Genomic DNA, 27,379 nt, shown 5'->3' with positions numbered 1-27,379 from the left:
AGACAATCCTGCAGAAAATACATACTCCTCTTCTAAGACAGCAGTAAATGGTTAGCTGATAGGACAAAAACATCACTTGGCAAATTGTCTTCTCTTCAGCAATTTCACCAGTCACACTTTATTCTTATTTGGTTGTATAACACAGCTTTTTGGTCTCCCTTTCTCTCTCTCTCTCTCACTTGTTATGATTATGCAGCAGTTCTGCAGGACTTGCCATAATTTCAGTGTTTTAGAATTTCACTAATGAAGACTATTTGTTAAATTAATAATTGCCATGCATGCAGAAGGCACAATTAATCAGACAATGTTGCAAGGTGGCTAATCGCGGTTCATAATGTTGCAGACTGATTGCATATAGTTAAAGGTTTTTTAACTCAAGTTTAAAAACAGCTAATGCTGTCACTGAAATCAACAAATTTGTTTCGTAAATGTTAGTGTTCATCACCAAATGCCTTGCCATGTCTCTCATAGTTTACTATAATTTTTGATGAGATGTAGCCTTTTGGGGTAGCCACTGCCAAAGATTTGACAAGATATCTGGTGGGATAAACACAAAAATGCCTACTGCTCTCTGCCAAAATGCTGCTGCATCTCAAATATTCATAACCATCCTTTTTGACTGCCACCTATCATTCTCCTATATTGAGAAAAGTGCCACTGGAATTGGGATGAACAGTACATCAAATTGCAGTAAACAGCTGTGGCAGCTTTGCAGCTTTTTGTGAAGGTTAAAACTAAGCTCAATATTTTAGTCGTGAACAATGGGAGTACCCATGGGGAAAGCTCCGCCAACATTTTATTCCATTATAAAATTTGGGCTCAGCCTACATCAAGTTAACGGTCCATCTGCTCCAAAAACATTGTGTCATCCTCATTCTTGAACTTGAAGTGTAACAGATAAGACCCTTGAAACTACCTTGGCTTACAACCTCAGACAAACACACCTGGTCATATATTTCACTTCCTGTCTTACTGTCTGCTGCTGCAAATATAAATCATGGAAAAGTCAACAAAATTAGTATGCACCACCATAAATTGATTGTGGATGTCCCTCTGATTTGAAACTGTTGACAGAAAAAAACCCATAAAACACCATTGGTCATCTACATTTGATGGAATGGTGTAACTTCCTCTTGAATTATATTACTAAACCCATAGGTTTACTAAGTGAAGAGACAACTGTTCTGAAAAAGGGGCCTGTATTTCTGCTGAACTTCTGCTTCTGGGGCTTTGAACATTCATTTTTGAACACACATGGCCTAGTGTAGGCGGGTCAAATTTTTGTTTACTGGTAATGTCTTGTTTAACATGCACACCTCAAAAGCTTGGATGAAATTTTTGCTTTCGGGAAAAAATAAAGCTAAATAAATACTTGAATATGAACATAATTGGATATTCCAAGCACATACTAAAGAAGTGGCTCTTACAAGTCTGATTTACAAACGTATGGTACATATGGCCACTCCAGCACTCTCAGCGGGTTCCAATCACACTCATAGTCACACTCTAGGTACCTTTTCAGTGCATTAGTAATGCATTTCTCCTTCAGATGAAGTTCTGTTTGCAACCCCTTGGTGGTTAAAAACTTTGGCTCTGAAGTGCACTCCCCCAGCATCCACTGAAACCCTCATCCTCGCCCCTCTCTGCTCCCACATCATGTCATTTACAGGTTGCATCCATTTAAAAATGTGTTCCTCCCTTATGTGCATCACAGAAAAAGCACTATGCCACTGCAGGCCCTTCAGGGCTGGGATGAGCTACCACCACAACCAGAATCTGTAGATCATAACCACCTTTTTGAAACTCAGCTACTTAACTAACTGTGGTCTCATTATAATGATTTGTCCTGAAACTGCAGATCACTGTGACTCTAAATTCTTCTGACTCTGTAAACACTGCACCAAGCACTCTTCCTGTAAAATATCTCTGATGGAAATGGTCTCTGATGAACAGATTTAATTTTACTGACCTGTTTCAGATTTTTTTAATTGATTGCAGTTTATGAGGTTATTTTGTACCTAGAATTTTATATTTTGCACTCATATTACACTTGAAACTTTTTCTCAGTATACTGCAAGTCCTCTGGATAAGGGAATATGATGAATTAATATACTATCCTAATAAACATATTGGACATTAATGCACAGGTTGGTAGCACATACCCCACACCTATACGTCTTTTCATGGTAGCCAATTGCAAGTCAATTTCTGCACTTAACAGATTAGATGTGATGGGCATCTTAGTTGTACATGCAAGCCAGTTGGCCAACTAGCTAATTAAGCTCTTAACCAAAACATTAATAATAATGATCATATAGCAATATAATCCCAACTGGCTGCAAAAACCTTTTTTGAATACTTTCTTATGATTTCTGATGTAAAAACATCGCTTAGTATGTTAGCTTACAATTGTAAAGAAGGCCTCAACATCTCGGATCTAGATTTGTTATTCACAGCAAATAAAATACGAAGTTACTACAGGTGGTTGCCAGCCAGCTAGTTTGGTAGCTACTTAGTCAACAATTAGCTGGTCATGTAGAATGCTAGCTAGCTAATTCTATTTTAAGCCAGTGAGCTGATTAACCAACCCGCTGGTTGGGTAGCCAATTCAGTGGATAGCTATCTACCAAACTTTGGTTTCATACAGTTTTCCATTACATAGCTAGAACATTAGCTAGCATTGAAGGTAGGTCATTCACTAGCTTTCTAGACTAGCTACATTACTAGCTAATTTGTATTGCAGCCAGATATTCAGTAGCGAGCTAACGTGCATACCCAATGAATAAATCATTGGCTATGTGGCTAACTCACTAGCTAGCTTGGTCACTTGGCTTTGTACTTTAGAATAGTAAACTACAAGCACACACCCATAAAAGTATATATTTATTGATGCTCACATAGACAACAAAAAGTGCAATAACAAAGGTGCTCAACTACACAAACAAAATATCCAAATGTACAACTGTTTCTGCAAAGGGAACAAACTGACATGATTAAAATTGGGCTACCTAGTTTAGCACTGCACAACTCACAAGTAGTTACCACATCCTGAGGTGGGGTACCTGTGAAGATGCAATCTTATCCAATGAACATTTTTCCTTCCTGTTTTTAACGTATGAATTAACTCTGTGTGTGTGTGTGTGTGTGTGTGTGTGTGTGTGTGTGTGTGTGTGCGTGTGTGTGTGCGTGTGTGTGTGTGTGTGTGTGTGTGTGTGTGTGTGTGTGTGTGTGTGTGTGTGCTTGTGTGTGTCTGTGTGTGTCTGTGTGTGTGTGTGTGTGTCCTGAAGTGCACTGAGTAGTTGGTTAAACCGCTCAATTGATTAGCCACACTCATCAGGTGATAAAAATGAGAGGAGAAAGCAAGGACACAACTAGGGAGGGTTGTGTTGTTTTTACTCCTTAAAGTGATATCATATTTTTACATGTATATATGTTATAATCAATGTGCTGTTGACCATCTCCTAAAATCACCAGCCATTTGGCTTGAATGCCTGGTGGTAGGCTGTAACCTCTAGTTTTAACTGCACTGAAACTGTTTTTTTTTTTTTTTTAAACAGTAAACCTTATGTGGTGGTGTCAAGAATGTCCAGCCAAAACAAGGGCGGGTGGCAGAAGGACGGATATTGTACTGTAAAACAGTTGCTGTATCACAGTGGGAGGGCTTACTTGTTTGCATAAACACTTGTTCTCTGAACTACTGCTGTCAGGTTAACATACAGAACAAATTTACACCAGGAGGTCCTTATACTGAAACATACAAGAATACAAAATATACAGGTCAGAGTCATTCATTTTGAACTAAATTTCAGGTTTTTACTGAAGAAATACTTAAAGTGTTCAAATTTGTCTCCAATCTCTAGTAATATTTTCAATGCACTTTCAGAATTAATAATGATATGATTGTGAGGTTCATACAACTCATAAATGCATTTAAGCTCTGGAGCATGCCTGTATGTCCTTGTTTTAGCTCCAGCTTGTTTTAACTATTGTGATACAGTGTTTAGGCAGACTACAAACAAAAATAAAACTTTCGTTTTGAAGAACAGTGTTTTCTGAAAATAAGCTGTAGTCACTGCACAAAAGACTGCATTTCCCAGGAGATAGCACAGTAGAGGTAATTGGCCATTCATCCACAGGTGGCCATTAATTGGCAGATTGCTCCTGTAAAAGGATGAGTAATACACCACCTGGAGCATTGTCCCTGGGAGGGAAGGGCTGTGTAAGCAAGCTGTTGTGGTCATAAAAGTGGTACTCTGAGAAGACATTTTAATTTTGGTGAGCCTTCCATGAAAAAGGACATTGCAGCATGACACTGTGTCAAAAGTGACTTTTACATAGCTATCACTATATTTAGCTATATGAAAAACAGTGTTTATGGGCTATGTGCTTTAGCTTACGGGAGGACTAAGCTTCCCTTCTCAGCCTTCTTTCTGAGAACAGCTAACGGAACTTGAGTGCAGCCCCATTTATTTTTTGCAAATTACTTTATTTATTTCATGACCCCAATTCATAAACAAACAGAAACTTGGGACTTGATTTTATTTTTTAGGGTTGATGTTAAAAATCCAAAGAGGTAAAATTAGTTTTCCAAATTTTCCTTCTTGCGATTCAGAAATTAAAATAAATGGATGGAAAGTACAGGGACCCCTTCAGAGTAAGTTGCACTTTATATGCACTCACATTGCAATAAAAGTCCAATAAAGCCTTAACCAAAGAGCCCTGGATTTCTAATTGCATACTATCATAACCACACACATCCTCTTTTATTTATTATTTATCCATGTAGGTCAATTCAGATTTCAATTCTCTTTTACAGTGACGTCCTTTTAAGTCAGGTTGGACAGGGATTACAAGGCATTGCATAGTGTTGCACAATAAGCTTATCTTACCTCTGTTCTGAGCCTGTCATTTCCAGAATTTGAATACAGACAGCAGCATTTTTTGGCTCAACCATGGTCTTGTACTTGGAATGTTTTAGCAGGTTTGGAGGTTAAAAGAGATGCACTAGGAGAATGATTAATGTTTAGAAGCTCCTGCATAAGAGTATATAGATTAGTTCTAGGACCATACAACAAGCAGTTCAAAGGGAAACCAGTGGCAAGTGAAATGACATGGAAAAAATTGGATTGTATATAAGTGAAGAGTGATGAAATTTAAAGGTATATGTGAAATAACACTTTCAGCAGCAGATGTGTAATTTTTTTCAGAGTAGACTTGTCATGTGATGAAACTGTTGATCTGCTCTAAATGACTGCACATCCAAAAACATCTATTACTGGTGAGGAAAATGATTTTCCCCATTAAAATGAAAACTTGTAAAATTGTAATTGCTATGACGGTGCAAGTCTGTGGCTCACATTATTCCACTGTATACAATTTTATAAGGCATTCTCTATACTGCATGAACTTTTATGGGCACAGACAACTGTTATCCCACGGGAGCCCTGAACAAAAATAATGACTCTTTGAACTGAGTCATGATATGAGAAGGCTAACTATAATACAGGAAAGAATTCTTGGCAAATAAAGCCCACAAAATGTTGAAAATGGAACTAGTTGGAGGACAACTCGCTTTTGTGTGTTAAACAAATTTCTGTAATGTTATTAAAAACAATAACCAATGTTGCTTGAACAGCCACATTTACTGATGAAGAGTGAATATATAATCTCATGAATGCAATTCCCATACAGACACCAATGAAGGCATCTTCATTGTATCACTGCGTAAGATACAAATATGTCACAGTACAAGTTACATCTATTTAATGAACTAATTCAATAAACTCAGGGGTCATCAGCTTTGAAACAATCCATGTTTATAAGGAAAATGAATGTGACAGTATCTGAAGGCTATTCTGTTTTCAGTTTATTTTCTGTTTTCAGTTTATATTTGAAAATAGCGACATTTGAGTGATATTAAGTCCATTCTGAGCAAATATATGTTTTAAGCGGCAGTGAGGATATGAGCAAGAATTCTGTGATTCTCTTGTTTCAGGCCCCATTCACATTACTCAGTGTTTGTATTCTGCAACAGTAATAAAAAGGGTACAATTTAGACAAAACGTGTCCCCACTTGGTCAGATCAGAGGTTTGTCCTAAATTCTTATTGTCCTGACTCAGCTAAAATCTAATGTTTATAATGTTTTAACATTGCCTTTTCTTTAGAATTGTGATTTGGTGATCAGCGTAGGTATATTGTCAGCTGGAAAGCACAGGACGTCCCTAAATCAAATAGCTGTCATTGACACTATGCCATGGATACTGACTTGAAATTGGTTAAACTCCCATGAGTCTTACCTGGGGTTTCTTATCTATACACCTAGGGAGCAAAATCTAATGATGCCAGCCTCTCTCCCTTGATTAAAAAGGATGTCTGGTGAAAAATGTGCGTATATACATATACGCACAATAAGCATTCCACACATTTTCATGTCCTCCCAAGATCAACACTTGTTCTATAGTAGATGATGCAAGCCATCTGTATGACCATCCACAGAACTGAGAAATACAAAACCCTGTCAACAAGATTTTCCAGTGCCAACATTCTTCCAACTCATTATCACTAGATATCATGTAGAAAAAATTGTTATCATATGTAATCGGAGAGAAATTACAGAAGAAAATGATTCTGTGTTGTTTCCAAAATCAAACAGGAAAAATTGATAACATTAACAATAGACTTAGAAATATTTTATTCATAATGTAAATACAACAAAAATGTGCAACTTTAGCTACCTAGCTAATACCAAAATATGCAAGCTGTATAATATCAGCTAGTTGACTGCAATACTCTTTTAGCACTGCCATTTAGTGTCATTTCAAGAATAGAGTCTACCTCTCCCCACAATAAGTTCAAAGGACAAACTGCAGTTCATGTACTGTTAAATATGAAAATTATAGAAAATGAATTTCTTGCCTGTGCTTTACTACCAAGGATGAACAACTGGCTGCCCATCTAACCATAAACAGCCAGTGCCCTCCATATGTATTCATATACTTCATTAAGCAGGAAAAAATATAATTCTTATGCTTATAAATGTGTATGAGCAAAGTCATGTTGTTCACAGTTAATTTCTTTTATTCATAAAACAGAAAGAGGGTCACATTCATGCACCTCTCAGAGTAGTCTTTTAAATAACATCCAAGAATACATACAAGGACAGGCCCAAACCTGGTCCCCCTGCCAAGAAGCTCAACCTTGGCCAAAAAGGGGACATTCTAGCATGAAAAACATTCAGCCAAATCAAATATTTTTTTCCCAGCAGTTCATCTCAATCTCCAGACCTCAACTGGATTGATGTTACCAACAGAATTCAAAACATCTGACAGGCCTGGTTATGTTTGTCCTTATTTAATCATGGGTATAAATAAATATGGATTGCACTGTATGTAAATATATAGCACATACCCTGATAATAATCATCTAAATAGGTTGAATTTAGTCCCTTAAAAAGGCAAGCATACCAGCACAACTTAACTCCCACACTTTTCTATTGGCTCCTGAATGAATTTTAGATGGGACAGAATTACACCATGCAAGGCTTTTAAAATTGTGATTGGCTGCTTTATAAAATGCCTGGGAGTTGTGCCCAGACAGTAAATCAGACATCTTCAGGCTAGATGTGGTTTGCAGGCCACATATTGGGGGGCGTTGGATTAATTAGTTTAAACCTTGTTAAAGCATATTTAGTTAATAATTATTATTGAAGAGGTTGTGTAATTTTTTCTAAATGAATGAATGAATGAATGTGTGCGTGCAAGTACTTGACAAAAATTCCCCCTTATGAAACTGAATGTCCTAAACAGCACCATACCTAACCTTTGACACACAAAGTTTTCTTTTTCAGCAGTATTTGTTGTTTCAATTTCCATGGCCTGTCACTTACCCAATTAGTGATGTACTCTGAGAAAGATTTATTTGCATGGCAAAGCACGTCAGATCTCTGTCAGAGATAAGGACCTGGATTTTGGTAAGGTTTCCAAAAAGTAATAACTAAGAAAAAATATGATTTTCCACTGCTTATGGAACATATCCAGCTGAGGAATAGTTAAGGAATTCAAGTTCCCATAGCACGACAGGAAACTATGACTGTATAAAAATCAGACTCCACTTTAAAGAGAAAGACACTATTGTTTGGAGCATACAGCTTAAAAAATGGTTAACATAAACATTGTCATTCCTGTACTTTCAGTCCAAAGGCATCATTTCCAGAATAACACACTGGGGCTAGATCCAAATTAAACAAAATTACCTACACCATAGCATTACTTTAAAGGTTATAATCTCAGATGTTTCTTCAGTAAAACAACCTCTTTTTGTTCAGGGCTGATCAAAAATTCTGCCAGGGTTGCCCCTTATTTTTAAAACACAGCTGCTGTAAAGGTGAACCATAATGGCACATTTTGAAAATAACTGCCAATGTGCATTACTTACATCTGTTTGAAAGATAATGCTGTAGATGAATTGAGCTATGCTCTGTCTGCTGAGCCCAGCTCTTATCTGCAGCCTCACCATTGTATCAGGGGGTGAGATAATAAATTGCACCATATCAGAGGAAAATACTGTACTGTACCACTTTCTGTGACGGTAAATGATTAAAGTTTAAAGAATATATATCTTGCTAATTTCATTCATTTATCAAACCAGAGGTTTCTCTGTGACAGTAATTACAGTCCCAAACTCAAGTGGGGACAGTATGTATGAGAGACGCAGTGCAGTCAGGAGACACAGCTGCACAGTCCACAGATCTGTAACTTAATGTGACCTTGATTCAGCTTGGTGGATGATCCATCATCACAGAGGTAAGGAAAGGAGAGATGACCCGATCTGGCTGCCCTTGGGGATGAAAGTTTCTTATTTGAGATGTGCAAGCGAGCTGCCCATAGAGCTTGCCATTCAAGATTTAAGACGTGAGGCCAGGCACTCTTAAATATGATTACATAGGGAGTGTTATGCTTCTGTCAAGAGGGAGGAAGAAAACTGAACTGAAATTCCGATCTGTAGAGTGGGGTGAGTTGGTCTTTGTCAGACAAAATCAAACCTGTTTATCCAACGCTGTGATGAAAAGTTGCTTTCAGTACACAGTTGACATAGTAACAGGAAATCCTGGCTTTCCAAGCTGGGTTACAACACTTTGTGTTGGAGTTTGTCAACTGCTGACAGTGGTGAGATCCTGACAGACAAGATCACCCAAATCACTGTGTGTGCCTTTGAGAAAGCAGCAGTCCCTCCACAACCTGCCAGACGTGCTGCACTGTCCAACTGCGCTTCTCAACTGCAGGCATAGGGCCCACATCTATGCATTCACAAATGTCCCTGTAGAGCAACTTGCCTGTGTACTTAACAAAGCACAGCTGTAACCTTTAGAATGCACTTGGTGTCTCTCAGAAACTGCAGGCCACAGTCACATGCACATTTTCCATTTTTCTTCTCTCAGACGTCAAGGTAGCTCTGAAAACACTCCATTCAAATTATGTTTTTCTTATTTGCAGTGCCCCAGTCATCAGAAGTGGAAGCCTGACAAAACTGCTTGCATGATATAAATATTACAGCATTTACATTACAACTCGAAGTAAAGGATATTGTTATCTGGTTTCCATCAAAAACTCCCCTGGGGGAAAGGTCATCACTGTTTAAGACCCCATAAACATGGACTGTATTCATGGTTGTAATTGCGTCTCCAATGAAAAAAAAAATCCCTGCAGGGTAAGCCCTGTCATAATAATCAAGGAGATAATTCAACTAACACAATCATTTAGATTGTGTTTCTCATTCTATTGTCAATGTGTATATTTCTACATAAAGGACATCCATTTACTGCCAATAGTAAAAATATCCCTCTGCTGTGCAAAATCTCCTTGTTACATTAAAAAAATACAAAATTATAATGAATGTAAGCTTTAAATAGACTTTCCTTGTCTAACCAATGGCATTTGAGGGAGACTTGTACAATTAGGCTCTGAATAAGAAACCGGCAACAATATATAGTAGTGATATTGTTTTAACGTGCACCTTCCCTTGATAGTGCACAGACCCATTTCTCTTGGGTCAAGCTCACATATATCTAAGTGTGGCCATTTGTAAAGGATGTTTTATCTCTGATCTAGCTTGGCAAAAGCAATACCTGCTGACCATGACTGCAAAACAACTTCAGACTGTCATCTAAGCACACTGGGTGGTTCTGCATGGCTACAGCCAGCTATTGTAACCCTATTTCATTTTAAGTGCTTGTTTCGGACAAACATGTTGACCCCTAATGTGTTATCTTAGTTGAAACATTTCATTTCTCCTAGCTAGTTAATTAATTAAGCCACAGTGGCACTTTCTCTTAACCTCTGCTTTTCACATTCTCCTTTTTGATGCAAAATATTTAGCTGAACATGCTACTTTATTTGACCATGATTGCTGGCTAGCTAAAGTGATGTTACTTTTCAAACCAAAAGAACAAATCCACTATCCTTTGTTCTTTGTACAGATCTAACCATTCTGACAGCTGTTTTCACAGTTCCTTTAATCCTTTACACTTACACATGTAGCATATGTGACCCTCTGAACTAAGTAGACCAAGCACCACCTAGTAGTTATTGAGCCATGGAACCAGATTTAAAATATTAAATAGCTGTCATTCACCTGTGATATATTATAGCATGGCCTTGGTGCAACATGCTTACAGAAGGGTGAGCCAAGTTGGCTCAAACTCTCGCACAACAAGGCGTACAAAAATGCTCTGCAGTGATGTTTTTAATCTGTTCCAAATTCTACATCTACATCTGTGGGAAACATGTCACAATGGTAACAAACTTATCTCAATTCTAAACAGGCTCCAACACATTCTCAGTGCTTATACTGTTGAATTCTGTGCCTTAAACTATAAGTACTATACTGCTGTCTGACCAACAAATACGTCAAAAACTGTCTTCTAACCTTATCATCAGTTACAATTAATTGGTAGGACCAACATGTAAATGCATTCCATTGCAATAAAAAAACACTGTAAGATTTTTTTTCAAATGCCAATGAAAAAACTCCTTTCAGAACAGGATGTGCAAAGCCCCCCTCTCTCATTCTTCTTCTCCCTCTTCAGGTTCTCTGTGGTTGTAAATTTGGATTTTGTGTCAAAGTAGGGATCTCTTAGATGACAATATAAATATACATTAGATGTTGACTTGGAGGATTTCCCAGCATACAATTGTGTAGAAATGACTTGGATGAGATCTGCCAGAGAAATGTAACATTTTACTCAGATCTATCACAGCAAAATAACAAATGACAAAGATGTTTTGTGGTTTTACACTTCCAATTTAACCAGTCCTAGGTATAATGCTTCAGGGACATGTAGCTATAAGGGTGAATGTTCAATAAACATACACACATAATACATGTTCTATGACCACTGAATTGTCTGGCAGAATTTTGAAAATGAGTTAAAACAGGCCTACGATGCGAACTCTCAGAAATGCATAGCCTAAGATGTCTGTTGTCTTTCCCTGTATCAAAATAGCTGCCATGGATTAATAGCGCAATCCTGCATGTATGTCCAGCTGTAGCCAAAACTCAGAAGCTCTGGCATTCTTTACATGTTGATTTAGGTTACATGCCTTGACTGCATTAATGCAAATCATAAAATCAATTTAATCCATTACAGTACTTTTCAGCTTTTCAAGGGCCCATGCCATTTTGATATTATTTTTTAATTCATTGTAAAATTACAAACAGTAATAGCAGAATATGACATAGTATGATATAGCACATCATAGGGCTCCTGAGTGGCTCAGTTAAAAAAGCGCTCATCTTGAGTGCAGGCGGAGTGGTATGGTCTGGGTTAAATCCCAGGCGTGTCATTGGCTAAAAATGAATGGGATCCCAAGGCACAATGGGAGACACAGATATCAGGCACCCTATGATCCCTGCTTAGATGTCAGTGGAATAGCACCTATCCTCCAGTTGGCTCTACTTCACGGTGGTGCACTTGCAGTACAAAAATAGCCATTAGATGTGTTTGAGTGTATTGGAAAAGAGTGATCTCACTTCAGTGCATGACTACAGAGGTTGCACCAATGAGCCTAATGCACAACAGGTGATTCCAAACACAGATGCATGCAAAATGCACATTATAAATATATAACACAAAGAAATAAGCAAATTGTGATTTTAAAACTATATAGCACATACAACTTGACATAACTTGATATCACTATGTTAAATTTGCATGTATAAGCATTGAGAGGACGTGCTCACACGGGAATGACAAAGCATTCACTAAAGTTCAAACCCCAACAATGGCTGAGATCAAAAAAGTAACAATGTTTACATCCAATTACATATGCTATAGTGTTTATCTATGGTGACAAACACAGACACAAATCACCAACATGGGCTGTTATTTGGCTTTCTTGTGTGATGAGGCAGCTGGATTGAATTCAGACAGTTCGTTTTTATTTTGATTGAATTGGACTTTTCCTTAAAATGATTTGGACTGGGCCCTTGAGTTTACTCTTGCCCAATGATGATATGTTAGGTAACATCATCATGAATCACACTGATCACATTGCAATGGAATGGTGAGTTTGAACTGTACAAGGCATAAGTTCACATGTTGTCATTAATTTCAAAATAAGTTAACTACAGATTTTCATATGTAATAACTACCTTAAAGGAAAGCCTACTCTTTTCATAAGGCTTAACTCTGCTCTTAAAAGATGAACAATTCCTGCAGGTAAGCTTCTGTGCATACACTACCAAATAACAGACAAATCTACAAGGCCCTGAGCAGTCCAGGAAACCGACCTCATTGACTTCCTCTAGCAGCCAATACTGGGGATCTACACTCAGCAGGGAGCACAAGCATCATGCCGTCAGTGTGTTCCACAGCTAAGTATCTGTGGCCTCTGCATCAGAGTTGTCTCACTATCAAGTGCACTGTCTGTCAACTTAATACAAATTACTTAGTTAATGTTTATGTTAATAGTTAATATATAGCAGATGATCATTTCCACCCACAAAAAAGACAGACATCATCATAAAAGGAATAATACACACAAAACTAAAATTCAAGGAACAATACTGAAAGAAAATGTTAAATGATTTGATCATACTTACAACTCACAAGCATAATGAACAAATGACACATTTTTAAAGACTTGGTTCAGTTATCAAGGAAGTGGGTGATCCTGGTTTTTATTAAGCGGGCTGAGCCATTAGAGTGCTTTGACCTTCAGTGCAGTTTTGTGTACCACATAAAGATGGATAAGTCAGTGTGCTGCAGGAGTTGTCTTAGTCATTCCACATGAAAGCAGCCAGTGATTTCAAAGCAGGGAAAAAAGGAGGTAGGAGTACAGACCCACGGTATGCTATGCTTACGGCAAAAATACAGCAGCAACCATTTTCCTACTGGGTACTCTTCTGCTAAGATGAAATGTCACTGCTTTTATGTTGAGTGGTTCAACTAGTTTACATAACACAGGTTGTGTCATTGAACAGCAGTGATCAATAAATGGGAGGAGGTATTTGATTCTTTAAGATCCTGTTAAATTATTCTTTTTTATTTTGGTATCATAGTATGTGCTATAACAACATGGTTCATATAATTTAACAATAATTCAGTTAATACGAAAACACAGGAATAACACAGGAATAAAAAATATAAAAGCCATTCCTTTTTTCTCCCTTTAAACTTATCAATCATTCACGCAGTAGGAATTCACAGTAATGTGCACAATGACTGGATTTCTTGGTCTAAGTAGTAAATTGAGTAATTAATTAATTTCTTAATTTGTTTGAGCTATAAATGTCATCTTAAACCTTTTGATAGTTCATGAGATGGTCAAATGAATGAAAAGACTGTTGAAATGCATAAAATTAAATAAAATTGGATTACTCTTGGTAGTCTGAGCCTGATTTTTCTTTGAAGATTACAAGATTAACAAAACACTAGTCCACCGCCTTTATGAAGAGTTCCCTTTGAGAATTTAGAAGAAAAAACCTCTTCTCTGAGTACTATTACTCACTTAGCTACTTGACTTTTTAATGTTTTTTGCTCTAGCATCTCAGTGCAAGAAAACTTAATGTATTAGTGGTCAGATGTGAACCATTAGAATTATATTAGAAGCCAGGCTCCTTTCGTATTTTCACTGGGTCTTTGAAATTAAACAAGTGAAATTTTTTTTGTTCATATTCCCTGTTTCTAGTCTGAATTTTCAAGACTTCTTAATTTAATGGAAACTGTGACCTCACTGACAAAACTGAAAAAAATTACTGGCTTATTTTTAGTAAACACTGAACTGCCATCAACTCCTGAACTGGTCATGAGAAGAAGCTGAGCCAGTGGTAGAAAGCTTTAATGAACAGCAAGATGTTGCACACTCACTTGCACACACACACACACACACACACACTTTTACACACACATACACACACACACACACACACAGTGTATCTGTTCCCCAGTGCAACACTGCAAAGGCATTTTAGCAAGGCAGGAAATGGCATGATTCCTTTGAAACAACTGTGTTAACCAAATAAAATGGATATGCAGGCGTTTCTGTCAGAACAGCCTATAGCTTTGTAAACTTAAGAAAGCAACTGGATGAAACAGTGGGCATGATCTGCCATTAAACATGCATTTCTTCTCTTTTGAAGTTCACAGTTCAAAAGTACTTCATAATGGTAAAATGAATTTCCCACAATAAATAAAGAAAAAATCACTAAAATAGTCTTGTATCAGCAAAGGCTTATTACAATAATTATTAAAATCGACCTTTTAATTAATAATAATAATAATAATAATAATAATAATAATAATAATACTATTAATAATTAGAATTCTATTATTCAAACAAAGAGATTCAGAATCATGGATGAACACACTCTCAACTTTTAGAACAGTCAGAACTGACCCGGTCCATGACCACTATGAGTTTAGAGGAACATCTGCCAAGAAAACACCCTCACATTATCAGTTGCCACAGGACAATTTTTCAAATCCAATTTGATGTAAGGTTTCTACATGTATTGCAGCTGGCTTACTTGGCTTCACTCACACTTTGTGTAGCAATACATAAACACCTGTGCCAATACTCCTACCACTGGTAGATGGCTACTGACACAACCGCCTTTTGCCATATTGCTTCAGCATAACTGTCGTTTTACAATATAGTGACATCTAAAATTTTGAGTTATTTCCAAAGCATGCCTCTATCCTATCAAACAGGCTATCCTAGATATTCTGTGTCAGCTCAATCATCAGCTGGAATGTGACTGCATACTTTAGAAACATGAGCACAGACTATTTCATCACTGCTGTTAGCATAAAGGTACATTTTACAGCAGTAGTGGGATATTCCATTACTTATCCTTGTCTGAAAGAATAATAAAAAAATATTACTCTCATGTATTAATCTAGATACAAAATAAGCAAGCAACATAACAGTTGCTTGCACAAGGGGGAAATATACAAGTTCAACAATTATTTGCTTTGTAGAGCTTACTAACTGCACTATCGATCCAATTATTCTGAGGTCATCTAGTGTGAAGGGTCTTGTTCATGGTTTAACTTTACTTTACTAGTATAATGATGTCCCATTAGACCATTCTGAATGACACTGTACTCTTGCACAGCAGTTGATGGGCTAGTATGCTTCCTTCAGTTGTGTCTCATTCACCTGCCAGAACTTTGGACATAAGCACTAACTTCAGTTGGGAATTAGCCAAAAAGAAACTGGCCAAACATCTGAGTATATACAGAAAATGGATTTGTTTTGTACACAACATAATATGAAATGTTACTTCTCTGTATATTTGCACGTGAAAGAATTTATGTGGCGTACACACCCTGCATCGTGTTCCTCTTAACAGTGTTACAAATGTATTAAACAATATTATGAATTGAATTGCTAATTTCTTTTGTGAAAAAGAAAGAAGAGTTAATGAAGTAATATAATAGTACAAATGACACTCTACATATGTTTAATTTATCATTTAGAGTTCAGCTCCTAACCTATAGTCAGCATGTTCACAATGAATACATAAAAGAATATCACTATGTAGCTATACCCCCTTACACACACACACAAACACACATGACCATAACATTCAGTATAGCAAAATTGTGCCACCAAAGTGTGACTATATGAAAATTTGAAACTTTGTCCAGTCCCACTGTTGATGATAACCAGTGCTCAAGAACCTCATTACAAAAGAGACCCTAACAAAATCATTCCAGCAACTTCTCTTGCTCATGAATCCAACCTTTGCAGAAGGTGTCATCACTTTTCATTACACATTATAAATGTACTTGAGTAGTATTACACATTTCCATTATTACAATTACCCAATTTTACTGGGCCTTGACATTAAGAGAAATGACTCAATGTGCAATTTACCAAAAAAAGAGACAGCAGCAGCAGCAGACCTCATTCTTTGAGCTGCTAAAGTAAGCTTCATAGCTCCACATGGCTATGCAAGTAAAATAAACATGCTCAAAGCTTAAAAATGGCAAGAGTGATAAAAAAAATCACACTTCACTGTTATAAACAATATAAGACACTGTATACATATTTTTGAGAAAATGTCACTGATATGTGTATGTGGATTCATAAAACTGAAAAATTTCAGCCCCTGATATTTTACCTTTAGCACAGAACCCCTACAAATGTTACTTAGCATTGCAATGCAGAGAGTCTAACTGGAGGGTGTTTAATTTTTTAGCACAGGAGTTTGACTCCTGTTTTGTTTTCTGCCTGTTTCCGTCCACATCTGTCAGGCTGCCAACTTTCCCTCCCGTTCTTCCAAGCTCAGAAATATTAAATCATTGGCTCTATGTGTTCATTTACAAGATCTACAGAGATCTACCAGAAAATAATCTAGCTCAACAGTATGCAGTTTTTCATGCAACCACAAAATATAAGGACTTCTATGAAACATATCCAAAATGGAACATGTCCTGTCAATCTGAAGAGGAAGAGCTTTATATAATTTGCATGATAAATGCAGCAATTTTATACTCAAACTTGTTCTGTTTCCGTTTTAATCGCTCTGTTTTTAATGTAGCCTATCAGTTGCCTGATGGACAAGGCAGCAGTCGATTTCAGATTTAGTGTTCCTACTGGATTTTGATCATGATTAAACAGATTATACGACTGTCAATGTGAGATGACGTCGGGAATCAAGAAGGAAGCATTCTTACATAGACTGTCTCAATTTACGCACAGGCACGCATGACCGCATTGAAGAGATTCCTCTCTACGCTCATAGGCACAGAAGAAAAGAATGTCATTTCGGTATTTAAATGAAACTGTCGCCATACCACCAAGCTTTGAAATTTAACTCCAGGAACAATAAAATATAGACATACTTTCATAAAAAAACGCGTTTTGCAGAAAGACGCTCTTACTTAGTCTATTAATTCTTAATGTATTCATCCCCCACTGTTAAACACATGCAATGCCACCTGCTCCCTTTGGGATACAATCCCCTGAGTCAAGTCATGTGGAATTATTTGTAAAATAAAATATAATATATATGTTTGTGCGTACAACATGCGAAACAAAAATAAATGCAAGAGACACATACCTTTGTTCACAACCCCTCTGTCCAGGTAATGCGCGTGCTCTCCAGGAAGACCAAAAGTTCTTTCGTGGATGGTGTTGTATTGAGGTCCATTGAGTAAAAGAAAAAAGAAGTCCAAGTACTCAAAGTTTCAGTTACAACTTTCTGCGGATTTCCATCAGTTTCAACGTAAAGGGATGTGTAGTCATTCGTTTGTGATATTTAAAGGGACAAAAACACACTTAGCTGTAAGAGCCAAGAGATGCTGATCTTCCTCTGACAGAACTGATGAAAAGTGCCAAACCAAGTTTTAAAAACATTTTCCCGGCATCGCTCCAGGTACGCATAGACTATGAACACAGAATAACTACTTGTGTATTGATAGGCCTTCAAAGCATATAACTGGACTTTGTCTTATATTCATTAGATGCTTTATCGACCTGCCAATGTCAGAAATCGATGTTTGGGACGTTTTTGGAAACACCATATAGACCTTTGTTCACGTACTGTTTTGTATTTAGTCAATATGTCTTATAAATAGCTATGTACATTTGATTTCAGTTTTTACATTTTTCATTTTTTTCCAGCCTACCCTAGATCCTTGTGCTTTTCAGGTCAAATTTGCTTCTATATATTCGTTGGTGATTCCAGCGTTTACGACATAGCAAATTCGATTAATTTAGCATTAAATTACATTTCTCCAACTGGACTTAAATTTTAGAGGGACTGAACGTGATCGACATATTTAATTAAATATACGTCATGTCTCTGTGAGGATATGGGTGTTAGTGTTAGACAATCACAAAATGATAAAGCAGGGATTTCTTGCAGGTGCTTGATAATAGCTTGTCACCGTGCATTGTACAATAGTGCAAACAGTTACTTTATTGCATAAAAGCAAAACGGTAAGATCTTTCTCCCTTTTCCTTCAATTATTTTAAAGTGTCATACAGAAACTTATAAAGTGCCTTTGCAATTTCTCTTGTTTTTAGTTTCGTATAAGAATATCTTTAGCTAGCTATGGTTTAAATGCACGTACATATAAATCCCTTTGAATGTTTGGCTCACAACGTTGGCTAATTAAAGCTCGTGATGTCGGCATTGCCTGTTTTGAGTTAATGAATGGTTTAATCTCTCTCCAAAGGAAGCCCAAATCAAAGAGTGGTCCACTTTAGCTAGCCGAGAAAGACAGTATTTATGTTACATTTTGAACGTCAGTGGCGGTATGTCAAAGAATATCAGCATGTCATGCAATTTTTCCACTGTAATTAGGGAGCCATTATCTCAGAACTTCTCCATCGAGTCATATCAACATTGCATCTCAGTTCAAAACATGTGGCTAACTATAAATACAGATAAGTGTGTTGTCACACGTCCGTTTGAAGCGATTTGGGATTGGAGCTATTCTTTCTGACTATTTCTGTACCGTTTCCTTTGCTCGGGCTTTGCTTTTCCACTCCACATAGGGACTCGGTCACCCCTTCTTCCATTTCCATGTACTCGGCTTTATCTCCCATCGAAGAAGCCGAGGGGGATCCCCTAAATTTCTTGAGGAAGTTTGTGGGGAAATAAGGGCAGGGAGGTGTGTTCTGCACAATTGGTGTTTGGTCTTCATTGTCGGTCTCTCTGTGATAAAAATAGTTGAAGTTGGACACAATGACCGGGACGGGTAAAGCAATAGTTAACACACCCGCTATGGCACAGAGTGAACCCACTATTTTACCACCAACTGTAATTGGTTTCATGTCCCCGTATCCGACCGTGGTCATGGTAACGACTGCCCACCAAAAAGCGTCAGGGATGCTTGTAAATTGAGATGTGGGCTCATCTGCTTCAGCAAAATACACAGCACTTGAGAACAAAATAACGCCAATCACAAGGAAGAAAATCAGCAGCGCCAGTTCTCTCATACTGGCTCTCAGGGTATGTCCGAGGATTTGCAAACCTTTCGAGTGCCTGGAGAGCTTGAAGATGCGAAAGACTCTGACAAGACGAATTATTCTGAGAATAGCAAAGGTCATCGCTTGCTGCCCGTTGCCTTGCTGTTGGGCAAGATCTGTGCCAAGAGTAATGAAATAAGGCAAGATGGATACAATGTCAATAGAATTCATAATGTTTTTAAAGAAAGCAGCTTTGCTAGGGCTTGCAAAGAAGCGGACTATTATTTCAAAAGAAAACCAAATAATACATACAGTTTCGACAATGAAAAACGGGTCGTTGAAAGGTGTAAATCCATTGTCTGAGTATGCTGAATTGTTACCTGCGCTGAGGAATTCTTTGTCGTCCCTGAATTCCGGCAAAGTTTCTAGACAGAAAATGACTATGGATATAACGATGACCAAAACCGACACTACTGCGATTCCTCTTGCAGGACTTGAACTTTCGGGATATTCAAACAGAAGCCAAACTTGTCGTTTGAACTCGTCTTCTGGTAAGGGTTTCTCTTCCTCCTTTACAAAGCCCTCATCTTCCCGAAACTTCAGCATGGCATCTTCTCCAAGCTCGTAGAACTTCACCTCTTCTGAAAAAATGTCAAAGGGTACATTGACAGGCCTCTTTAACCTCCCACCAGATTGGTAGTAATAGAGAATAGCGTCGAAGCTTGGTCGATTTCTGTCAAAAAAGTACTCGTTCCTCAGGGGGTCAAAGTACCTGATTCGTTTTTCGGGGTCCCCCAAGAGAGTGTCAGGAAACTGCGTGAGAGTCTTCAGTTGCGTCTCAAACTTCAGACCCGACACGTTGATCACAACTCTCTCACAGCACCCATACTCACTGTAAACATTTTCGTAGCCTGGTTGGGGACGTCTGTCGGTGAGTGAGACTGTCTCCTCTTCATCATCCATGTTACAGAGAAAACTTTTTCTCTTTTCTCTTGTCTCTTCACCACCCCCTCCTCCTCCTCCGTCCTCCTCTTCTTCTTCTTCTCCTTCCGCCTCCTCCTCCTCTATCATAATTTCCTCCTCGGACCCGAGCAGCGCCAACTCCGAGTGGCGCAAGTCCCCGCCGAGAATCGAGCGGTTCCTTCTCCGGTGCTCCGCACCCCGTTGCTTTTTCCTGCCTCTGAGAGCTTGCTGTTGTGGTTCGTGATGGTGCTGCTGCTGCGGCTGTTGCGAGGAGGAGGAGGAGGAGAAGGAGGAGGAGGGGCGCGAGGCGGTGCCGCTACTGTTGTTGGCATGGGATGAGTAGGCGGTGCGAGACTGATGCTGTTGGTGGTTGTGGTTGTTGTGGTGATAGCTGGAGGAGGACCCCCCTCCCTCTCCGCCCGATCCGGCTTCAGCAGCTGCCGCCGCTGCTGCCGCTGCCGCTCGCGTGTGCGCCTGTCTCTCCCTCTCGCGCTCTCGCTCCCTTGCGCGCGCTTGGGCGTATCCGTAAGGCAGGTGGCTGTTGCACCCACCACTTTCTGCACCTACCATGGCAAACTCCATTTTGTTTTTATGTTTTCGATTGCTGAATTATATATTTCCCCCGAATAACATACACAGGAAGACGAAGTTAGAGCACTGGTTTAGGGCGGGGGGGAAAGGTGGATAGCTGGTTGCTGTAATGCATTGTCAGAACCGTGCACCTGTTATTATATGCCTGCGGCAGCACATGCAGGTAGCTGGGAACTTTTGATACATCTGAGTATACATCTGAGTCTTTGCAGTCCGTGTACAAAGCCATTCCTGCGACATTGCTTTATAGTTGCTTACATGTTCAGGCTAACAGGTGAACTTTATCTTAGAGGCTCCCAGTCTGTCTTCAGTTCAACTCAAGTGATCCCCAAAATATGCAAATGAAAAAAATCTTCATATTTTGATTATACAACCGTTCTGTTCAGACCACGCATACTGCAATTCGGTGAACAGGCGGGGTTTTCAGCTGGTACATTTTATATCTATTCAGTCACAAAACAATTTCACTGAACGTGTATACACCAGCGCTTTTGAAATGGTAGAAGTATTCTTTAATGGCGATTTGTAAAATCTCCCACGCCCCCTCCCCAGAAATGCACGTCTCTCATCTCCTTCAGGTTGCAAACTCCTTTGCTACACAAGTGCGCAGACATAAAGCAAATGATGCTTATTTTTATTGTCTCTTAGTTGCCGTTTTGGAGTGGGTGGGGGAAAACAGCACTATACCTTTCTGCCGTCAGATGTTCAGATTAACAATATATTCCTTTGACGCCTGCAGCAGCTGAGAGAAGAAAAATAAGTGTTATAAAAGACAAACAAGCACAATATACAAAATCTAGACAAAAATATTCGTCAGCAAAGACTGGCTGTTACGTATTTCTTATGGAACTTGACAATAAGTAGCCTGCTCCTTCACAGAAAAAAACACAATAAAGATAACATAATAAAGGCCAGCACCGGCAACAGGAGGTAGTGCGTGATTGCATTTTGCAACACAACCTCTGTGAAGTCCTTCATAAATACAGACACTCCTCCGTCCATGCATGCTAATTCCCCCTTCTGTCCCCACATACTCCACAGCGATTCATTCAGACATGCTACTTACATTTAAAAGGCCATACAGATTATCTTCTTTTCTCCATTGATCAAATTAGCATACTGTAGAAAGGCGAGGCTGCAATTTTCAGGTTTGTACAATTTCCATTTTGTTTTGGGAGTGTGGCAATCCCGCGATGACATAAACCGGGGAAATTTTAAGCTTACACATATGTGATTTTCGCATTCGAGGGATTTCACTTTCAGACGCGTTTCCACTGTAAGCTATAGCTTATTGGTAAGTGACGCCAAAGTGAGATGCTAAAATGAAAACATTTATTTAAGTCCTTTTATCCACACGGTCTTGCAAAAACGAAAAATGCAAAAAAAAAATGTCCACAATCCATAAATACTAATGTGTAACACAGAGAACAGCCCAGTTTAGCTTCTTATTGATGCAGCTGTTTGCAACGCATTTCACCAGCATCAATCATCACCTGCGCCTCACCTTGCAAAAACAACAAAATGTGCCGCTGCATCCGTTCTTGAGAAAAACAGGTGAATTCATACCATTGGAACAGTTCAACAAAACGAGCATTGCAGTTGATATGACAATAAATAAAAGTTTTATATTGTCAACTGAAATAAGGACAGTCAGAGTGACACGCATCTGTCCGCCGTTCTGCCCTCGCTATTCCCCATTGTGCGTGTGTTATTGAAAGACACAGCACCGTTGCGTTTGGCATGCTCTGCAGCGCTTCCTAGACTTAGATCAGCTCCCAGTGGTGAGACTATGACATTACACCCCCTACAGTCATACTGCAGTCCCAAACTTTTGCATCCAATTCAACTGTTGCCATTTAACCATTCGGTGCTTTCGCAAAGGTCTCGTGATGTTGCGACAGTCGGGCCAAAATGTTTCGTCATCTGCTGTAATTATTTCCATAATATTATTGCCTTCCTGTTCGTCATTATTCATTTAATTATGGGAATATCGTCTGAGACGTAGAAGTCGTGGAATGTTGCTAAAACAAAAGTGCCTACTGTCTTTCCAGGGATATCAGGATTTTAAAGCCATCAGGGAAGATGCATCAGGACCTTAAATGTCTTGTCCACTAGGCCATACTTTGCACAGACACTGGTCTGCTCACTGAGAAATTTTAGGATACTTGTATAACTGAAAATTCTTTAAACTACCCAAGAAACGTAATTAGTTGTAAAATTCCTTGTACAATGACTTTTAGAATTTCCTCACCCCTCTTATTAATGTAATGTGTCATTTTAAAGCTTCAGTGAGTTTGTCAGTAGTTCAAATGTTACTGTTGATAACAAAGGCTGTTTGATGAATCAGTTGCTGTCCACAGCGCAGTGCCATGTCATTGCAGCTTAGTCCTGTGGGGATACAGTGACACTTACTGCCTCAGCAACATCACTTCCAGTAGGCTGTCTTATTTTTCATCCAAATATACAGTAGTTAGCAATGTAACAGAGCTGTAAATTAATTGGATTAACATTTACTCTTTTGTATTTTAATTGACCACAACAGTATGATACTGTTATGCACAACAACTTCACACCTGTCTTTTGACTTGTAATTATTCTATCTGTTCCTAGCTCTCAGAGTCAGAATCAATCATACAACAATATCTGACTGTAAGACCTGACCAAGGCTGGAAATCCTACACTGTCCATGGTGGCGTACCAGCTTTTTCTAGGTCCAGATGAGTAGATGCCATCCCTTTCTCTGATTTCAAACTAAAGATGATTATTTGAACTAGTTCCATACATTCACCATCCATGTAAAATTTTTGGTTAATACTATTGTTGTATTGCAGTTGTTTTGAAACTTTTTTTTTAAGCACTCTTTTCGGAATCCTTGTGCTAAGAGGTTAACCTTTCAGTTACCTGTGGGGATAATTAAGGTAAGCTGTCAGGTTAAGTGAGGTACCCTGGCTAATAGTTAAACGCTGTGACTCAGAAATATGTTTCTGGTCTATGTCAATTGTGTGCCATAGGCTTTTATTCTATGTTTGCTTGCCAAAGTGCACATTCCACATGTTAGTTATTCTCTTGTTCCTGTGTAATTTCAGTAAGTAAGATAATACAATTTAAGTTCCTGTCTGTGTAATTGTAGGCTGACTATGGTTTAATGTTGATCACATTACTTAAGTGAAGTTCTAAAGAAAGCCTTTGATTTTTATATGTTGATTTCTCATTAGTAAAATATATTTGGATAAAGCTGTTGTTCAGTTATTGACAACTTTATTACTGTATTAAAGTTAAAGACCCAATATTTGTTTTTAGAATTTTTATATTATTATGTTTCCCATCTCACCTATCCATTACACAGATACACACACATAGGTAGTAGGCAGTACTCATTTACTAAAATACTGCAAACAGGTTAAGAGTAAACATTTACTGTATGTGATGTGCAATGTCTACAATTTTAGGTTATATATGACTTTAGCTATACAGTTACCTAAAAAAAATCCATTAGTCTTTTCTTCCGTTAGTTGGCTATTGTTTACTTAGCTATCATTCTTACTTCAAAAAAATGGTAGGGGTTGCTAAGTAGCCCGTTAGGCTGAGTGTGCTTCAGCTATGTTGTATGAATACTAAGATATATAATAAACTATCTTAATTTTAGGACATGAAGAAATGTTAATTGCGGTCTATACAGATGCTAAGACAGTGTTCACAGTCAATGAATGTAATAAATCTTGTTTAGCCTCCCTTCGTTGGTTCAATACATTAGTTAGTTAAAATAAAGTTAAAATAAATATTTAAAAATTAATAAAAGAAATTAAAATAACACTAAAACAAAGACTTCCAATGTGAAACAAAAATTATTACAGAATTTTGAATTTTTGTTTATTTGCTGATTTCTGATCTCACTCATTCTCACTCCATCCTGCCATCTTTCTCATTGTAAATCAGGATGTTGTGTTGTAAAAGAGTTAATCATGGCACTTAAATAAATTTTGGAAATGTGGATCATCAAAACGCAGATGGTCATAAATGGTGTCCATACTCGGATTTTGGACATTTTCTTACTGTTTAGTTTTTAGTACCTCCATAAGATTTAGGCTTGCATGTTTATGTTAATTTTAATTGGTAAATAAATCAGTTGTTTTTTCCAGGGTATTTTTCTCTCCCACATGCTTTAAACACTAATTTACTGTGGTTACATTTATCTGTCTGTTACAGCCCTTATAAGGGCGAGTTACTTCATATTCACCACATCATTTCTATTGTTTGTTCAGTATTAATGTAAGATTTTGATAACGTCTAGGAAGAATATGCCTGAAAAGTGACTTGAGAAAATGATGAGATACAGTGACTATTTTGCATTTAACAAAGCTAGCTGTCAACTGCTTCCTGGAGGCATCGAATGACAATGAATAGTTGTCATACAAATTCAGTATTTAGGTTCCTAAATAGTGTTGGTATCAGTGCCTTTTGAAAGATATCTGTGGCTCTGCACTGACATTGTGCTTTGCATATTTATCTTTGGCTTTGATGTACTGTTTGTTTGCACAGAACAACACATTATATATTCAGCAGGAAGTTTAAGCGCAAAGGGAAACAGCCCAATGGACATTTTAAAGTATAATGTTGTATTGGCTAGAGACATAGCCAAACTTTCTGACTGACATTGGCTGGTGCTCACAAGTGAATGTATTAAATATCATTTCAGAGGTTCCCTCTGCTGTGTCACTGCAGTTTTGTGTGGGAGTGTCGACCTTGGAATTTTGCTCTGTCCCACTCAGAGTGGAAAAATCATAATACCTTGTTACATTTACATTTTGGCTAGACATAAATACATGCAGTGCCATGACAACTGAGCTTAATAGATTTGTTGCCTCCCCCACCCACCTAAACACATGCACAGGGAAATGCCACTATTGGCTGAGAAGAATCACACCTGTTATTTGGAACTAGGGGAGAGAGGATAAAGCCAGGGGACCAGGGAATTCTGGTGCCCTGCTTACAATCTCACAGGTGAGGATGCCACTGTTATTTCCTGCATTCCTGTCTTTGCCTGTCTCATTTTTATTCTTTAAATTACTCCCTTTCTAACTAGAAATTTAGAGGGTGTCTGGGGCTATTGCTGAAACAAACCTTTGTCTGGGACCATATGGCTGATTGAATTGAAATTAATTTTAAATTTAAAATTTATGTATGGATTTGTTTTACCTCAACTTCACATGTAAACTTACATTCCAGAATCACAGTTGAAATTAAATTAGAAAAGGATTTTTCATTGGCTGTTTACTTTATTCTGGTTTAATTTATTTCCATTTCAAAACAGTGGAATGGGAGGGGGGATGTCATGTGTTGGTTTTTCTCGACAGCAAGCTCTGGTGAGGAGTCCAGCCAACCGACCCCTTGCTCTCACCATTGTCACCGAGCTGGTCAACATGCATCTAGTTGTGGTCATGCTGTGCTTGGCGCTGGCCCACAATGGCCACAGCTGTGGCTTGACCAACATTTCCATCTCAGTGGAAAGTGAAGAATGCAGAGGCTGCATCACCATCAACACCACCGCCTGCGCTGGCCTGTGCATCACCCAGGTACCTGAGGCTCCAGCAGCCACTTGCTATCCACGTCTCCCACTCGCAACAGACCATTACAGTAGCTTCCAGTCTGGCCATAGATCATAAACACATCAGATACTTCACAGTCTAAGGACGTACAAGAAGTTACTCAGCAGGATATGAGATAGTAGCTCCCTCATCACAATCACACCATATACCACAGTGTGAACATTAATGGGAAACGGTCAGACAATGGCACACTACCCACCAGTAGTGTGAACAGTAATATGACAATACATAACAGGTGGTGTGAATTCCTCAGCACAAAGTGCAGAGCGAAGTGCACTGAGTCTAAAAGGCAAGGTAGAGCACTAACTCTCTCATCACAGTCAGCATTTACTACAATGTGAAGACTCTATATACTGCATTTTGTGAACCTGAGAAAAGAAATGCTGCACAGGTGTGTTCTTACAGTTTATTGCACATACAGTACAACACATTGCTGTTTTATATATATTTTACATGTACAGCCATAGCATTCCGAGTCTGAATGCAGGTATTTTGGTGCAATAGCTATACTGCAATAGCTATACTGCAGTCCCAAGGTGACTAAGGTGAATATTGATGCCTGCCACTGTTGACAGGAGCCTGTGTACAAGAGCTCCCTGGCCCCATACATCCAGCAGACCTGCAACTTCAGGGAAGTGGCCTATGAGAAGGTGCACTTGCCAGGCTGTCCTGACGGAGTGGACCCTTTCTTCACCTACCCCGTGGCTCTGAGCTGTGAATGCAGCCAATGCAACACTGACAGCACCGACTGCGGCCCACTTAACATAGAGGTGACAGGATGCCTGGCCCACTAG

The 27,379-nt window shown here is 38.5% G+C and overlaps 2 protein-coding genes across 3 annotated transcripts in view; one reads left to right on the top strand and one right to left on the bottom strand.

The window, feature by feature from the left end:
- The window catches only part of kcna4 (potassium voltage-gated channel, shaker-related subfamily, member 4), a 141,425-nt gene extending 119,116 nt beyond the window's left edge, over window positions 1-22,309 (bottom strand). For both annotated transcript variants that reach the window (XM_036543490.1, XM_036543489.1), the window contains exons 1-2: window positions 22,046-22,309; window positions 17,570-21,721 (exon numbers count right to left, since the gene is read on the bottom strand). In XM_036543490.1, the coding sequence (XP_036399383.1) occupies window positions 18,913-20,970 (2,058 nt within the window). In that variant the 5' untranslated portion in view covers window positions 20,971-21,721; window positions 22,046-22,309 and the 3' untranslated portion in view covers window positions 17,570-18,912. The remainder of the gene's footprint in view (window positions 1-17,569; window positions 21,722-22,045) is intronic.
- A 3,997-nt stretch (window positions 22,310-26,306) lies between these two features.
- fshb (follicle stimulating hormone subunit beta) lies at window positions 26,307-27,379 on the top strand. The gene is made up of 2 exons (XM_036544255.1): window positions 26,307-26,552; window positions 27,161-27,379. The coding sequence occupies exons 1-2, from the start codon at window positions 26,307-26,309 to the stop codon at window positions 27,377-27,379; spliced, it is 465 nt and encodes a 154-aa protein (XP_036400148.1).

Source organism: Megalops cyprinoides, chromosome 13 (assembly GCF_013368585.1).
Source record: "Megalops cyprinoides isolate fMegCyp1 chromosome 13, fMegCyp1.pri, whole genome shotgun sequence".
NCBI lineage: Eukaryota > Metazoa > Chordata > Actinopteri > Elopiformes > Megalopidae > Megalops > Megalops cyprinoides.
Note: the sequence above shows the minus strand (reverse complement) of the source record. Positions and strands in the feature narration are given on the sequence as shown.

Coding starts and splice junctions, on each gene's coding strand:
- fshb (XM_036544255.1), top strand. CDS start 26,307: ATGTCATGTGTTGGTTTTTCTCGACAGCAAGCTCTGGTGAGGAGTCCA. Junction 26,553..27,160: donor CTGGCCTGTGCATCACCCAG/GTACCTGAGGCT, acceptor CACTGTTGACAG/GAGCCTGTGTACAAGAGCTC.